This window comes from Myxocyprinus asiaticus, chromosome 10 (genome assembly GCF_019703515.2).
Source record: "Myxocyprinus asiaticus isolate MX2 ecotype Aquarium Trade chromosome 10, UBuf_Myxa_2, whole genome shotgun sequence".
NCBI classification, from domain to species: domain Eukaryota; kingdom Metazoa; phylum Chordata; class Actinopteri; order Cypriniformes; family Catostomidae; genus Myxocyprinus; species Myxocyprinus asiaticus.
The window spans coordinates 27,701,780-27,717,493 of NC_059353.1; the positions used below are offsets into that span (position 1 = coordinate 27,701,780).

Below are 15,714 nucleotides of genomic sequence, written 5' to 3' on the forward strand. Positions count from 1 at the left end.
ACTGATGAAACTAAGGTTGAATTGTTTGGGAAGAACACACAGCACTACGTATGACGTAAAAAGGGCACTGCATACCAACATGAAAACATCATCCCAACGGTGAATTACGGTGTAGGGAGCATCATGATTTGGGGTTGCTTCTGGGCCTGGACCTCTTGCCATCATCGAGGGAAAAATAAATTTCCAAGTTTATCAAGATATCCTACAGGATAATGTCAGGTTGGCTGTCCACCAGCTAAAGCTCAGTAGAAGTCAGTTGATGCAGTTGGACAATGACCCTAAATATCAAAATAAATCCAATATAGAATGCCTTCAAAAAAGAAAATCCACCATTTGGAGTGACCCAGTCAGAGCCCAGATAGAGATGCTGTGGAATGACCTCAAGAGAGCTGTCTACACCAGATATCCTAGGAATATTGCTGAGTTGAAGCAGTTCTTTAAGGAAGAATGGCCCAAAATTCCTTCTGAACATTGTGCAGGTCTAATCCGCAGCTACCGGAAATGCTTGGTTGAGGTTATTGCTGCCAAAGGAGGATCGACCAGTTATTAAATCCATGGGTTCACTTACATTTCCACAGCACTGTGAATGTTTAATGGGTTGTGTTCAATAAAAACATGAAAGATTAAGTTAATGGACTGAAATAATAGTTGTTTAACACACATTATGATGCTTGCTGCCACAACATGATGGCATGTACTTCAGTCCTGGCTCTCGGTATCATGCCTCTTTGTCTGCTCATTTACACCTCAGTCTGGCCTTCAGCTGATGCTATCCAGATCCCTTTTGACAGCACCGGTAAATCTGTTCTCATATCAGACTTAAATAGTCAGGCCTAAAGTTGATGTTAACACAAGTTAGAGAGAAAACTTTCCATTTCGTAAATTTGTTACCATGCATGACGATAAATAGGCAGAAAGCTAAACAAAAATGGGGTCTTGTATCTTACTTTTCTTACTTCCTGCCCATTATGCCTACTGGCATGTAGGGAAGCAACAAAGGACCTCCACTTCTGTCTGTTTTTGCCAGCCTCAAAATAGTTCCCCAGGTTTAATTCATGGCCTTAAGTTCACTATCCATTGTTCAGCACCAAGTGTTCTTTGGTCTTCTTCTCTTACGTGTCCCTTCTGGTGTCCAGAGAAGAGCAGTTCTGGGAAAGTCCCCATGGCCTTTTCTGATGACATGCCTAATCCATCTACATAATCCTCTTGTGATGATAGTGTACTTCTCTTCCTGATTGCACTTAGTTATGAGTTGATTAGTGATGGTATTGTGCCAGAAGATTCATAAGATTCTTCAAGGTTACTCGTGTAGAGTATAGCTTGGAGAAGTCTTTTTTTTTTGTGTGTGTCATTAATCACCATGAAACTTATAGCATAGTGGAAAGGATGTTCTTGGTATAACAGGTTACGGCCACACTGCCTTAGGTGTGTCTGATGTCATCTGATCTCTGTCTTAAATGCTGTTTATCTTCTTTCTAGAGAAGTTGGTTTTGGAATGTATGTGAAATACAGGCAACCCTTGATACAGTATATCAGGAAAGATCCTTAGGGTAAGGTTTTGTTTCTCTGCATTTGTGTTCAAATTCTCATTTTGTGTAGTGCTGCTTCACAATGTTTGTACTTAGGTTGTAAGAAAAATACAAAAAGGAAGCAATGACAGATGTCTTGGTCTTCGGTTGAAGATGCTGAAGTCTTTATTACAATGTAGCAGTGACAGTGTACATGAAGCACTTTTTCAGTGGAGTCAGACTGAACAATAAACTATGTAAACTCAAACCTTTTATCCAGTTTGTGGTTTGCCGCCCATAATGTAAATGAAGTTGTGATCTTCATGTAAATTAAGAACCCTTAATGATAGTTCTTATTGTCTGAGATGGTTCTCTGTGGCCCAGTCTCACTCCCATTCTACCATTTATTTATTTTATTTATTTATTTTATTTTATTTATTTTTTCATAATAATCAAGTCATTTAGGTGATGCAGTCATTCTGAGATCAGTTCAAGTGGAACTCATATTTTAGGGCATATACTGTAATTTCTTTATTTGCAAAGCTTTTTAATTTGGATCATCGGTTACATTTATCCATTTGTCAGCTTTGACCATGGCTTTCTGTTGGCTCATTTTGTGGAACAAACTTTATATAGGTACATTCAGATCCAGTTTGAATAATTTCCCTATCAAATTCCCCCTCTGTTTCCCATAATTTACTTTACCCCTACTGAGCTTTAGGTCATCTTTGCCTTCCACTTAATCAACAGTATCTTCCAAATGGTTGTGGCTGGGATTGCAGCGGGAAGTAAGATTGCACCCATTATGTAGCTAGAATTATAAATTAATTTAGTTTATTTTCAATGTGAGAAATAAATTAGGACTTGCCAGTTGTTTAAATGCAGACTGTAGGGATAAGCATGTAATTTAAAGTGTTGATAACTCTGTATCATTAACATCTGTATGTATTTTTAGTTCATTTGAAGCGTTATAGTCAGAAGAGGTCTGTGGAGGATGAAGGGGAAAGTGCACTACTTAGTCCGGCTCCGTTAAGGATAAGCAGAATTACACTTTGGAGAATGGTGGCTTTCAGCGTGATGAGAATGGCACCACTGAAGAAGGTACGCAAAGGTACAGTTGTGAGCTAGCTGTAAACTCATTCTCGCTGAAATGATCCTGCACAATCAGAAAGTAGAGTGTAGAGATAAAGTCAACACCAAAAAAAAAAACAAAAAAAAATCCCTAAAGACAACTGGATTGACTTTTGCAAAATATACAAATCCTTCAAACATGTTTATATAATGATTTACAAAAATAAAACTACACTCACTGAGAACTTTATTAGGAACACCTGTACACTTACTTACCTACAGTTATTTTGACCATGGCATGATTGTTGGTTCCAGACAGGCTGTTTTGGGTATTTCTGTAACATTTCACAAAACATTCACTAGAGTTTACTCAGATTGGTGCCAAAAACAAACAACATCCAGTGAGCGGCAGTTCTGCAGACAGAAATGCCTTGAGAGAGGTTAATGGAGAATGGCCTGACTGGTTTCAGCTGACAGAAAGACTACGGAAAATCAGATAACCACTCCGTACAATTGTAGAGAGCAGAATAGCATCCCAGAATGCACAACCGTCGACTTTAATATAATGGACCTTTTGCAAATGTTTTGCTTTCTTTATTATTTTTGAAAGGTACCGCACAATTGTTATATTGTATTACCATGTCTGAGAACCTTTTTTTGAAGCATTAATTGCTTCAAAGCATTTCATTTAAAATTTTAGATTGTCAAGCAATTTCTTTTACATTTTATGTCTTGTTAACATTTATATGCATACAAACAGTGTAAATAAACATATTTTAAATATGTGATGCAATTTTTTTATCCTGTAGCATCAATGTGTTGTTATAACTCCATAACATTTCACAATTGTGCTTTTAAACTTGACCCATTTAGCCAGGTGTCAATCACATAGTCAGGATAGCCGTTTCCTGCAGCCACAAAACACCCCCATAACAGGACTGACCCACCTCCATGCTTGACTGTGGGGACGGTGTCATTCTTGTCATCACCTTGTCATCTTACTCCAGACGTACTGCTGACCTGTGGGTCTAAAACACATTTTCAGTTTAGTATCATACATCTATAAAACCTTCTTCCAGGACTCCACAGGTCTCTCCTACTTCTTTCCTATTACTTCTTGAATATTCAAGTCAACATTTCCCTTGGTGAAGTTTTGCTTTCTTCCACACCCCAAGAAGGTTGCTGTTGTACCATATTTAAAAAATGTACGAATGGTGCTGCCAACTTTGTCTATTGGAAATTGAAGTGCCTTGGAAATGTACTTTTAGCCTTGACCTTTCTTGTGTAATGAAATAATCTCCTCTATTAGCATTTCAGACAGCTTATTTTTAATTGCATTTTATGCATAGAAATACATTTTTGCTTACAACGCTAAACTTAAATTTTAAAACTTAAAGTGCCATTGCAGACTGATGACTTAATTTTGTTTTAAAATGTATTACTTGTGTAGCCTTACATATTTAAGAAACAGCTACATACAATAGGGGTTGAATAATTATGACATGGCTGTATTTTTAAAAAAATCCTGCTATTTAGAAAATATTAGGTTATATATTCACACTATGACTTTGAATGTGTCACTCAGCTGATATAGATGTAGAGTTAAAAAATTCTCGGTCATCAGAAAAGCTTACCTTTGTAAATCCTTACTGTCTTGGGGGGTTGAATAATTTCGATTGCAACTGTACAATCAGCACAGCATGTAGATCAGGGAGCTTTGGAAGTGCTGGGAAATTTGTTTTACTTGGAATTTGGTTTAAAATTAGATTTACTCCAAGAAGTTTCCTTGATTGGTGTAAATAAAATCCATACTTTGCATTTCATGGTGGATGTACTTAATATTGATGAGTTGTGTAGAGCAGCAAAGTTGTATTCTATTGAATCTATATACACTATATTGCCAAAAGTATTCGCTCACCCATCCAAATAATTGAATTCAGGTGTTCCAATCACTTCCATGGCCACAGGTGTATAAAATGAAGCACCTAGGCATGCAGACTGCTTCTACAAACATTTGTGAAAGAATGGGCCGCTCTCAGGAGCTCAGTGAATTCCAGCGTGGTACTGTGATAGGATGCCACCTGTGCAACAAGTCCAGTCGTGAAATTTCCTCGCTACTAAATATTCCACAGTCAACTGTCAGTAGTATTATAACAAAGTGGAAGCGATTGGGAATGACAGCAACTCGTAACGTAAAATGACAGAGCGGGGTCATCGGATGCTGAGGCGCATAGTGCGCAGAGGTCGCCAACTTTCTGCAGAGTCAATCGCTACAGACCTCCAAAGTTCATGTGGCCTTCAGATTAGCTCAAGAACAGTGCGTAGAGAGCTTCATGGAATGGGTTTCCATGGCCGAGCAGCTGCATCCAAGTCATACATCACCAAGTGCAATGCAAAGCGTCGGATGCAGTGGTGTAAAGCACACCGCCACTGGACTCTAGAGCAGTGGAGACGCGTTCTCTGGAGTGACGAATCACGCTTCTCCATCTGGCAATCTGATGGACGAGTCTGGGTTTGGCGGTTGCCAGGAGAACGGTACTTGGCTGACTGCATTGTGCCAACTGTGAAGTTTGGTGGAGGGGGGATTATGGTGTGGGGTTGTTTTTCAGGAGCTGGGCTTGGCCCCTTAGTTCTAGTGAAAGGAACTCTGAATGCTTCAGCAAACCAAGAGATTTTGGACAATTCCATGCTCCCAACTTTGTGGGAACAGTTTGGGGATGGCCCCTTCCTGTTCCAACATGACTGTGCACCAGTGCACAAAGCAAGGTCCATAAAGACATGGATGAGCGAGTTTGGTGTGGAAGAACTTGACTGGCCTGCACAGAGTCCTGACCTCAACCCGATAGAGCACCTTTGGGATGAATTAGAGCGAAGACTGCGAGCCAGGCCTTCTCGTCCAACATCAATGTCTGACCTCACAAATGCGCTTCTGGAAGAATGGTCAAAAATTCCCATAAACACACTCCTAAACCTTGTGGAAAGCCTTCCCAGAAGAGTTGAAGCTGTTATAGCTGCAAAGGGTGGGCCGACATCATATTAAACCCTATGGATTAAGAATGGGATGTCACTTAAGTTCATATGCGTCTAAAGGCAGATGAGCGAATACTTTTGGCAATATAGTTTATGTTCAATACCGGACTATTAACTTTCCACCTACAACTACCATTATCTCTGAAGGCATTCGGTGACAATATCTCTCTATCTGTGAAGAGATTAAATAAATTATTCTCATAAATGAGTCAGAAATTGCTGAGATCCTTTTAGATGTACATTTGATCTTCCAGATTTTCAGCAACCTTTCAGTATTTGATGTAGCTAATCATGTGCTCAAACCAGTTGATTTCCAATCTCTTTGTTCGTCCTTTCCACAGTCAGTCAAATAGCTGTCTAAATGTATAGCTATGTATCTAAACTCAAATAACATAGGAAAGGTAATCTCCCACCAATTTATGTGTTTCACAAATTTTGAAACTCTGGAGTTAGTCAGAAGTAATATTTCCATCATAAAATGTATTTTATTTTATTGGATTAATCAAATTAACACATTTGAACCTCTGTAAAAACAAATTATCTTACATTTATCAAGACACATTCAGTGGTCTCTATGGACTGATGGTCCTAGATCTTCAAGAAAATCCAATAATTCAAATTGAAACAAATTCTTTTGGACATCTTATTAACCTTTGTACACTTGGGAGATCTCAACATCCCACCTCACATGTCACTGATCAAGCTGAATTTATCTGATATATTTGGAAGAATTACATATAATCTGAGTCGCATGCTCATTAGTTCAGGTCTGAGACCAATGCAGCTCATGATTGGCAGCAATACTACACTGAATAAGAGCTTAGACCTCACCATCAAAGGTCAATATGTGACCGTTGAGGACTGCAACGGTCCGATCTTGACATCTATAGTCACACTTCAGATAAATGCAGCATATGTAACCTGTGGAAAAGAATTCATTGGGAAATATGCTAGATCAGTTGTCAATCTGGATTTCAAATCAATGCTCTCAGACAATATTGGAGATTTGGTAGTAATCAATGAGCTTGTTCATTTAAAAAGCCTAAGACTGGAAAACATTGATTTGTCTAAACAGACAAACTTGGGAATAATGTTTCACAATCTGACAAAACTAGGAACACTGACCGTGATGCACTGCAGAATATTCTTTCTGGATGGAAGTCTGATGAAGGACTTAAGTGCACTGACAGGTTTAGTGTTGATGCCACAAGAAAATGTTAACATTCTACAAAACTTTGTGGAACATCTCACCAGTTTAAAGTACCTCCATCTCCTGGGGTTGAATATGTACTGCAGATGTGATAATGCATGGCTGGCCTCATGGGTGAAGGACAACAGGCAGGTGCAGGTTGCTATTTTCAGGCCCACCATGAAAGAACTGCAGTGCTTGGCTGATAATGGAATTGACCTAAGGTGACCATACGTCCTCTTTTTTCCCGGACATGTCCTCTTTTTCGGACCTTAAAAAAGCGTCCGGCCGGGATTTCTAAATTTGCGAAAATGTCCGGAATTCGGCTTTAGTTGCATTATGACGTGCATCTGGTCTACAGGTGCATCTCAATAAATTAGAATGTCGTGGAAAAGTTCATTTATTTCAGTAATTCAACTCAAATTGTGAAACTCGTGTATTAAATAAATTCAATGCACACAGACTGAAGTAGTTTAAGTCTTTGGTTCTTTTAATTGTGATGATTTTGGCTCACATTTAACAAAAACCCACCAATTCACTATCTCAAAAAATTAGAATATGGTGACATGCCAATCAGCTAATCAACTCAAAACACCTGCAAAGGTTTCCTGAGCCTTCAAAATGGTCTCTCAGTTTGGTTCACTAGGCTACACAATCATGGGGAAGACTGCTGATCTGACAGTTGTCCAGAAGACAATCATTGACACCCTTCACAAGGAGGGTAAGCCACAAACATTCATTGCCAAAGAAGCTGGCTGTTCACAGAGTGCTGTATCCAAGCATGTTAACAGAAAGTTGAGTGGAAGGAAAAAGTGTGGAAGAAAAAGATGCACAACCAACCGAGAGAACCGCAGCCTTATGATTGTCAAGCAAAATCGATTCAAGAATTTGGGTGAACTTCACAAGGAATGGACTGAGGCTGGGGTCAAGGCATCAAGAGCCACCACACACAGACATGTCAAGGAATTTGGCTACAGTTGTCGTATTCCTCTTGTTAAGCCACTCCTGAACCACAGACAACGTCAGAGGCGTCTTACCTGGGCTAAGGAGAAGAAGAACTGGACTATTGCCCAGTGGTCCAAAGTCCTCTTTTCAGATGAGAGCAAGTTTTGTATTTCATTTGGAAACCAAGGTCCTAGAGTCTGGAGGAAGAGTGGAGAAGCTCATAGCCCAAGTTGCTTGAAGTCCAGTGTTAAGTTTCCACAGTCTGTGATGATTTGGGGTGCAATGTCATCTGCTGGTGTTGGTCCATTGTGTTTTTTGAAAACCAAAGTCACTGCACCCATTTACCAAGAAATTTTGGAGCACTTCATGCTTCCTTCTGCTGACCAGCTTTTTAAAGATGCTGATTTCATTTTCCAGCAGGATTTGGCACCTGCCCACACTGCCAAAAGCACCAAAAGTTGGTTAAATGACCATGGTGTTGGTGTGCTTGACTGGCCAGCAAACTCACCAGACCTGAGAATCTATGGGGTATTGTCAACAGGAAAATGAGAAACAAGAGACCAAAAAATGCAGATGAGTTGAAGGCCACTGTCAAAGAAACCTGGGCTTCCATACCTCCTCAGCAGTGCCACAAACTGATCACCTCCATGCCACGCCAAATTGAGGCAGTAATTAAAGCAAAAGGAGCCCCTACCAAGTATTGAGTACATATACAGTAAATGAACATACTTTCCAGAAGGCCAACAATTCACTAAAAATGTTTTTTTTATTGGTCTTATGATGTATTCTAATTTTTTGAGATAGTGAATTGGTGGGTTTTTGTTAAATGTGAGCCAAAATCATCACAATTAAAAGAACCAAAGACTTAAACTACTTCAGTCTGTGTGCACTGAATTTATTTAATACACGAGTTTCACAATTTGAGTTGAATTACTGAAATAAATGAACTTTTCCACGACATTCTAATTTATTGAGATGCACCTGTAATTCTTCATTGTGCGCCCATATTTGCATCACTTTAACCCCGCCTTCTCGCACACCATTTGGTCAATTATAAGAGGCTTGCAGCAACTATTGGCCAAATTCCTGCCTGTCAATCTCTCTACGAACGCGCGAAGCTCTGTTGTGTTCGGCATCAACAGTTGCTTGACAGTAGCAGCAAATGACAGCTGTGGAAACCATGCCCAAACGAAAGTGCAAATTTACAGAAGATTTGCACAAAAAATTCCCATGCTTTCGTCCAGGTCGAGATCCGTAGGAAGCAGAATGTATGACATGTAAAGCTGGCACTTATGTGTCAGTTGCTAATAAAGGTGCAAGTGATTTAGAAGCACACATTAGCTCTGCAAAGCATAAAGGTTCAGCAAAATTGTTATCACATTGCTTCATTTTCCATGGCCATTCAAAATAATAGTAATAGTAAATGAAGGCACACTCACGGCATCAAATATTTTATTTTAGTACATGGACATTTAAAAGAATGTTGGACATTTTTATTTATTTATATATATTTATGTAATCCCTTAAAGCTCAAGAGTTCGGCGACTTGCATAAATGCTGTCTGTGATGTTTTCCACAATGTCTTGCCCAAACCAGAAGTCCCGACTGTGGAGACAAACGCGCAGGAATAGAGGGCCAACGCCGTTCCAAGTTCGGCAGAAGTTCGTTCATGACCCAACGCTCATCCTTAGCTGTAGGACACAAAAACATCATAGCGTACCGCTGTTTGCCATTTAGATGCAAAGCCTCTCGGAACCATCCACTGGCAATGTGATAGAATGGCTTTATGTATTGGCCTGCACATTGATATGACAGTATTGCAATCATAAAATCATGGGGTGGGGTGGAATAATAGGGTTCAAAACAGTGTTACTATGAATGCAAACTTTAATACAGTGAAAAGACACTTGTCAGCCACAATTACCTCCTTATAGTATCTGGTGTTCTTTGGAGATGCAGCTGGCTACTTACCGGCTACAGGTAGAACAAAGGGACATTCTTAACCTGGTGTTCCTTGAAAAGATTCCATCTCGGTTGCTATACTCCCATCATAGATTGGCACGGCTGGTTAAAAGTAGGACCTGTCTCGACTGGCCACTGGACCCTAAGATGCATGAGGCATTCTGGCACAGATTATGGTGTAAACTGAACTCTTACAAAGATTAGTATTTGTTATTGCACATTGCATAGTTGCTTAAAGCTTTAGAAAACCTTGACTCAGTATTTCACATATAAGAAGGAAAACATTATTTGTGTATATAGAACTTAACTTTAAACAAGACTGATAAATGCAGTAAACGTACTGTTTATTGTGGCATTAGCTGGTTACTCTGAGAACACAACTCTCTAATTTGGTATATCAAACACAAGCATATATTTGAGAGTAAACCCTGAACAGGCATGTGGTGTTGATTTAAATTTGAGGAGATATAGATTGTTTTTGAAGTGCCAGTCCATCATGTTTGTTCTAAAATTTATACTATACATATATATATATATATATATATATATATATATATATATATATATATATATAATAAAAAAATACAACCTCTCTCTAAACATTTCACTGGCAGCAATCCTGTCAAAGGGTACATTTGTTTTTGACTCAACTTGCAAATGGATGAAAAAAGTAATAGGTGAATGCTCTTTTAAAATGCAATTTAAAAATGATTATTTTTATATTAAACTACAATATTAAACATGAATTGAGTCATTTTAAAATGCCCATTTATTGGCCAATTTATAAAGTCAGTTAAGTATACAGAATGTATTTTTACATTTGTATTTTCCAAACATGATAATTGACTTTTAGATCCACTTTTCTTTATATTGTACTTTTGGGCTCCTAAGCAGTCCATCTTGCTTAATGAAAATTTGGTAACAGAACAGGATTATGGGATCAGGGTAACTCTCTATTCTTACACCTACTTGGCTAGAACACATGGCTATGTTTGTATTGTTCAAACATTTACATGAGGAATGCTTATGGGCTGAAAATTAATCTGATTTAATATGTGTAGTTTTACTTCTGTTTTGCAAATTAATTCCCCTAAATTATCAAAAAAATCCATCCATCCAGAAGATAAATTAAAAACTGTTTAAAATCTGATTACATTTTACGTGCCAATGAGGGAAAAGGTTCACAAACTTCCTCCGGACTGCAGGTTCATCCTCTCACTTTGTTACTCTTTTTTTTTTGCCACATTCCATGCAGTATACTTGCAGGACAAAATTATTACAAAGAATTCATAGGGAAAAATTAAATTAATTTGTCAAACAAGAATACAAAAAATACATTATCTCTGCAGAAATTTGAGATTAAACTGCGATCCATCAGCATGTTCTGAAAGAAATTCAAAAGGCACAGCATAAAAACTCAATCAGATCACAAAGTATTTAATTTAGATATGTCAAGTATAGCTTTTTCACACAATGATGTCAATTTTCATGCTTAAGTTTGAATGTTAAAATAATAACACTCATGGATTCATTCTACCAACACTATGAACAACTAAAATTCAATGGATGCGAAAATATCATCAATGTCATCTTTGGGCATATTATTTTGTTTCTTCAATATGGCCTGTGAGTCCAATTTTTCCTCACGATTTGGTGCCAATTTGATTGCAGCCACCTTTTCTTTAGAAGGTTGTTCCAGTGGGCTGGATTTCCCCCTGTGATTCGATGACACCTCAAACAAGTCTTTAACTGTTGTAGAGCGTCTGGCAGTTCTGTAGTGTGTCATGATTGATCTAAGACAGGTTCTTCGCTGCCATCGGGTTCTCCAAAGAGCAGCAAAGGTACAGGAACGTTTTGGTGGAAAGGTCTTCTGAAGCATCAATGCCTTTTGAACTTTTAACTTAAACTTCTTCAATCTGTTTTCCATCCTGGGGTTGAAAAAATTATGACACGATTAGATTTAATACACAAACATGTTATTAGTGTTAAACTGGTGTCAAACTTTATTTTGGCAAACATCACTAGTTACATACTGCAAAAACATATTAAGTATTATTGTCTGGTTTTTCAATGAAAATATATTAACATCCTTAGAACAAGATAAATCTACCTGAAAAGCAAAACTGAAAAAGATTTTCAGGCTTGTTCTTAGATAATGCATTCTGAATACAAGTGTATTTTGTCTTGTGTCACTGGCAGATTGTTTTAAGAATAAAGAAGTGACATAAACAGGTGAATTTAACAAATGTTTAAATATTTTTACAGGAAAACAACAACCAAAAATTCATTTCTTGATCAAATAATTTTTTTTTGCTGTGCATGAAGGCACTGGTGCTTACAATGTTTTGTTTTTCTTTATGTGAACAGTACAATATTACCCATTTACCCCCAATCATTAAATGTGGCATTACACACAATTACGTATTTCATTACGTCATTTAAATATTCAGTATTTTGTTGTACCTGACACCTTCAGCTTCCAGACTTTCCATTCTCAGACACTTCAGGAGTAGGAAGGCGAGCTGCTTGCGCTCTTGATAGCACTTACAGCTCCTGCACCACTGCATCACTTCCTTCATGTGTGCAGCCATGTTTCTGAAGGAGGAAACCTTCCTCAATAATCTCAAGAACTTCCTTTTCTGACAGACTGCAGCTTGGCTTGAGATGTCCAATTTCACCTTTGGCTCCAGAGACATCATTTTTGAGAAATTTTAATCAAATTTATCATGTGACTGCATTTTTTAATTAAAACAAGCAGTTATTTTTGCAGACATTCGTCATTTGAATGTAATGCGAGTAGCAAGAGCGGAACCAGTAATATATTAACTCCCTGAACTTGTAGGCCAAATACCTGTTTTGTAGTTTTATAAGATCGTCGAAGCACAACCTTAATGTCCAATCCAGAGTGAGAGGCTTCTGGAAAATGATAAGTAAATTGAAGTATATAACATGTACATGCGTATAAACACAAAGTAGTACAAAACAAATATAACAAGTTATTCCAAATAACCTGGTCGTTGCTGTAAAACTGCTGTCCCCAGGTCCAGACTAGAGCTTTCATCGAGACCAGCAGCTAATATTGGCATTATCTCACTCTCTTCTTCTCTCTTGTCCTCTTTTTTCCCTTTGTCCCCAAACAGCCTGCTAAGGACAGAGGATTTAAAATTTGCTTTCCTTCTTGAGATCCTTGAACAATCTTCCATCAGGAGGTCAGGATGTGTGAGGCACAAGACATCTTTCAGGTCCCCAGGCAGGGTGAAGTCAGTCAGGAAGGCCATGGGCTGAGACTGAGCCACCATCTGGAGGAGTTCAATGGATTTTTTGTACATGGGCCCGAGGGCTCTCAGAATGCCTCTGAAGAACACCCTAAATGAAAAATACAAAATGCCATAATTTAATAAATGATTAAGCCACAAGAGGCAGTGGGTTACATTGATTTTACCATGGGTTAGGGGTGAATATGGTAAATAAACTCACCAGAGACGACTGAGCATGCTGGTTATCACCACATTCAGCACAATGAATTCAGCCAACGCAAGGTGTTGTCGTACCAGTCTAAATGGGGTGTGAAGGACCATGGCCATAAACAGTTCATCAGTTTTTCAATCACAACACTTTTTATACATTTTGTATTAGTTTAATTAATTCCCGGTTTTAACAACATTTGAATTTTAGCATTATTTTGTATGTATGTAATATTTCTAATTTGCATTTAATGTTAAGTTCTTTACCAAAAACAAACAAAAAAATTATTAATTTAATAGGTTTTTCATGTGCAATAATAGTTGGAAATTACATAGCTAACAGTTATGTAACTCCATGACGGCAATTGCAAATGGTGCAAACCTATTCTAAATAATGCTTCCATTTGCTTCTTGTAAAACCTTCCCTGTGAGGGTCGGTGCTTCATTGTCTAAAAATGATGTAATCCGTGCTAACTGAGTGGACCAAATCTTGCCAAACCACAGTGATTATACAGAACACTGTGAACATTAAGGATACTGAAAAGCATGGATGCACCGTTCCAGTGTTCGGGCTAAAAGGCTGGAGGCACCAAGTATTTTGAGACAGAACCACTCCAACATGGGCTGACTGGGAACGTCACACTCCCCAACCTCCGTTCCAGTATCTCTACACAGAAAGAAAAACACATTCTCAAAACTATATACAGGAAAGATCAGGAAAAATAAAAATAAAAAAAAATAAAAAAATACCATCACAAAACTGTAAAGTGTGTTGTTCATAAAACCCATCTTACCTCTGAAATGTGTTTGGACATAATTCCTTCAGGTCTTTTATTGCTGCTTGTAACTTCATCTCTTTCAAGCGGTTTACGCATTGTTCAACCTGCAGATAATGCAAATATAAGCCTATAAATTTCAAGTAAAAATATAAATTGGCGAGCAATTAGATCTTCCTGTCCACAGGAAACAAGACATTTATTATTTTTTTATTGCGGCACTGGGTTCCCACCTGTTTTAATGCTCCAAAGGGCTTGTGTTGTCTAAAGCTGTTGTTCAAGATGTAAAGTAGCTCATATAGCACCCGGATATCTGTCTGTAGAACATTGCTGCATAACAGTGTCAACACTTTCTCACAGTCAGCAAGCAGACTTTCAATCAAGATACCTACGAAGTGAAGTGCCAATTAAACATTTTTTTTTTAAAATAACTAATTTAGCTGATGTGTTTTATATAAAGTGACTAACAATACACTTATTACAAATTCAGTCCTCCTGGTGTAATCTGAAGAAAAGGGATAGTTCACCCAAAAATAAAACTGTTTATGAAAGAAATCAATTACACACGCTAATGCTGTTCCAAACCTGTACGACTCTTTCTTTGGTGAAACATAAAAGGATATGTTAGGCAGAATGTTAGCCTCAGTCACCATACACCATATAGTCACCTGCATAGCTAAAGAATTTCATTAAATGCAGTGCATACTGCACATACAGAGCAGTGCTGACTATCAACCGACAGCCTGAATGTCAATACAGTACAAAAAGCCAATGGTGACAGTGGATGTTGGTCACTAACATTCTCCCAAACACATCTCTTTTTATTTTACAAGGAAAAAAGAAAGTCATATGTGTTTAGAACAACATGAGAGTGTGTAAATAACAGAATTTTCATTTTTAACTAACCCGAAGTGTCTTGTTCAAGAGCACTATATGATGGTAGCTCATTCATGGATCAACCAGGGTTTGAAAAAAACCTTTCATTAACCAGAACTGATCTTGAACTACTATCAAATCCAATTATTTACATAGCCTTGTTATTGAGGTAATGTAGTGCCCTACTGCCACTCACTGTGAAAAACACACAGGGAGTTTCAAACATAGTATTCAACACAATGTAGCCTACAGTATGTACACATAATAGACAACAAACAAGTGTACAACTGGGCTAATTTACAAAATGAAAGAACAGTACCTATTAGACTGAGTGACGACATTATGCAATACACACATAATATACACACAACAGGAGACAACACCATCCTTAGTACATAAGTTTAAAACGCGAACATCTAAATACATCAGAAGTTACTATACATTATCACTGCAGACACATAAAATCACATGAGAATCATTTCACATGAACTCTTAAAGCTCCACGTGTGAGCCATGTGGTCACATCATCTGCAGGGAAACAAACTGTTTTCTGTGCGTTTATCCCTTTTTAAAATGCCGTATGTAGTAATTATACGCATGGCTTAAAGTATGGAAACGTACCCACTGAAGCATTAAATGCAATTCGACTCGAATGAACAGCGCTTGGAAACGGAATATTCACTTTATTCCAGGGTTCCTGCGCCATGTTTCCAGTTGTGTGACGGGGGGAAAAAAACAGCCAATCATACACGTTTGTATGATTGCGTCATATTTCTTAAAGGTACACGAGTATTATACACTGCATTAAAGGATGAGCTCAATCAACAGCATTTGTGGCATTGTTGATTACCACAAAACAATAATACATTTGATTTGTCCCTCCTTTTTAAAAT

General features: G+C 38.0%; 1 protein-coding gene and 1 pseudogene across 4 annotated transcripts; one reads left to right on the plus strand and one right to left on the minus strand.

The window, feature by feature from the left end:
- Positions 1-5,980: 5,980 nt before the first annotated feature.
- Positions 5,981-10,210, plus strand: LOC127447565 (leucine-rich repeat-containing protein 4B-like; annotated as a pseudogene).
- A 59-nt stretch (positions 10,211-10,269) lies between these two features.
- On the minus strand, positions 10,270-15,536 carry nepro (nucleolus and neural progenitor protein). Of its 4 annotated transcripts, XM_051708732.1 has the most exons (10): positions 15,443-15,534; positions 14,179-14,333; positions 13,964-14,052; positions 13,708-13,836; positions 13,183-13,260; positions 12,716-13,071; positions 12,557-12,621; positions 12,169-12,389; positions 11,381-11,633; positions 10,270-11,089 (listed from the first exon to the last, which is right to left on the minus strand). In XM_051708732.1, exons 1-10 carry the CDS (start codon positions 15,525-15,527, stop codon positions 11,006-11,008), a joined length of 1,515 nt encoding a protein of 504 aa, XP_051564692.1. In that variant the 5' UTR covers positions 15,528-15,534; the 3' UTR covers positions 10,270-11,005. The 4 variants fall into 4 exon arrangements, with proteins under 4 accessions (XP_051564692.1, XP_051564690.1, XP_051564693.1 ...); XM_051708730.1 differs by lacking the exon at positions 10,270-11,089 and having other exon boundaries at positions 11,127-11,633; positions 15,443-15,536; XM_051708733.1 differs by lacking the exon at positions 10,270-11,089 and having other exon boundaries at positions 11,127-11,633; positions 15,447-15,535.
- Positions 15,537-15,714: the final 178 nt, after the last annotated feature.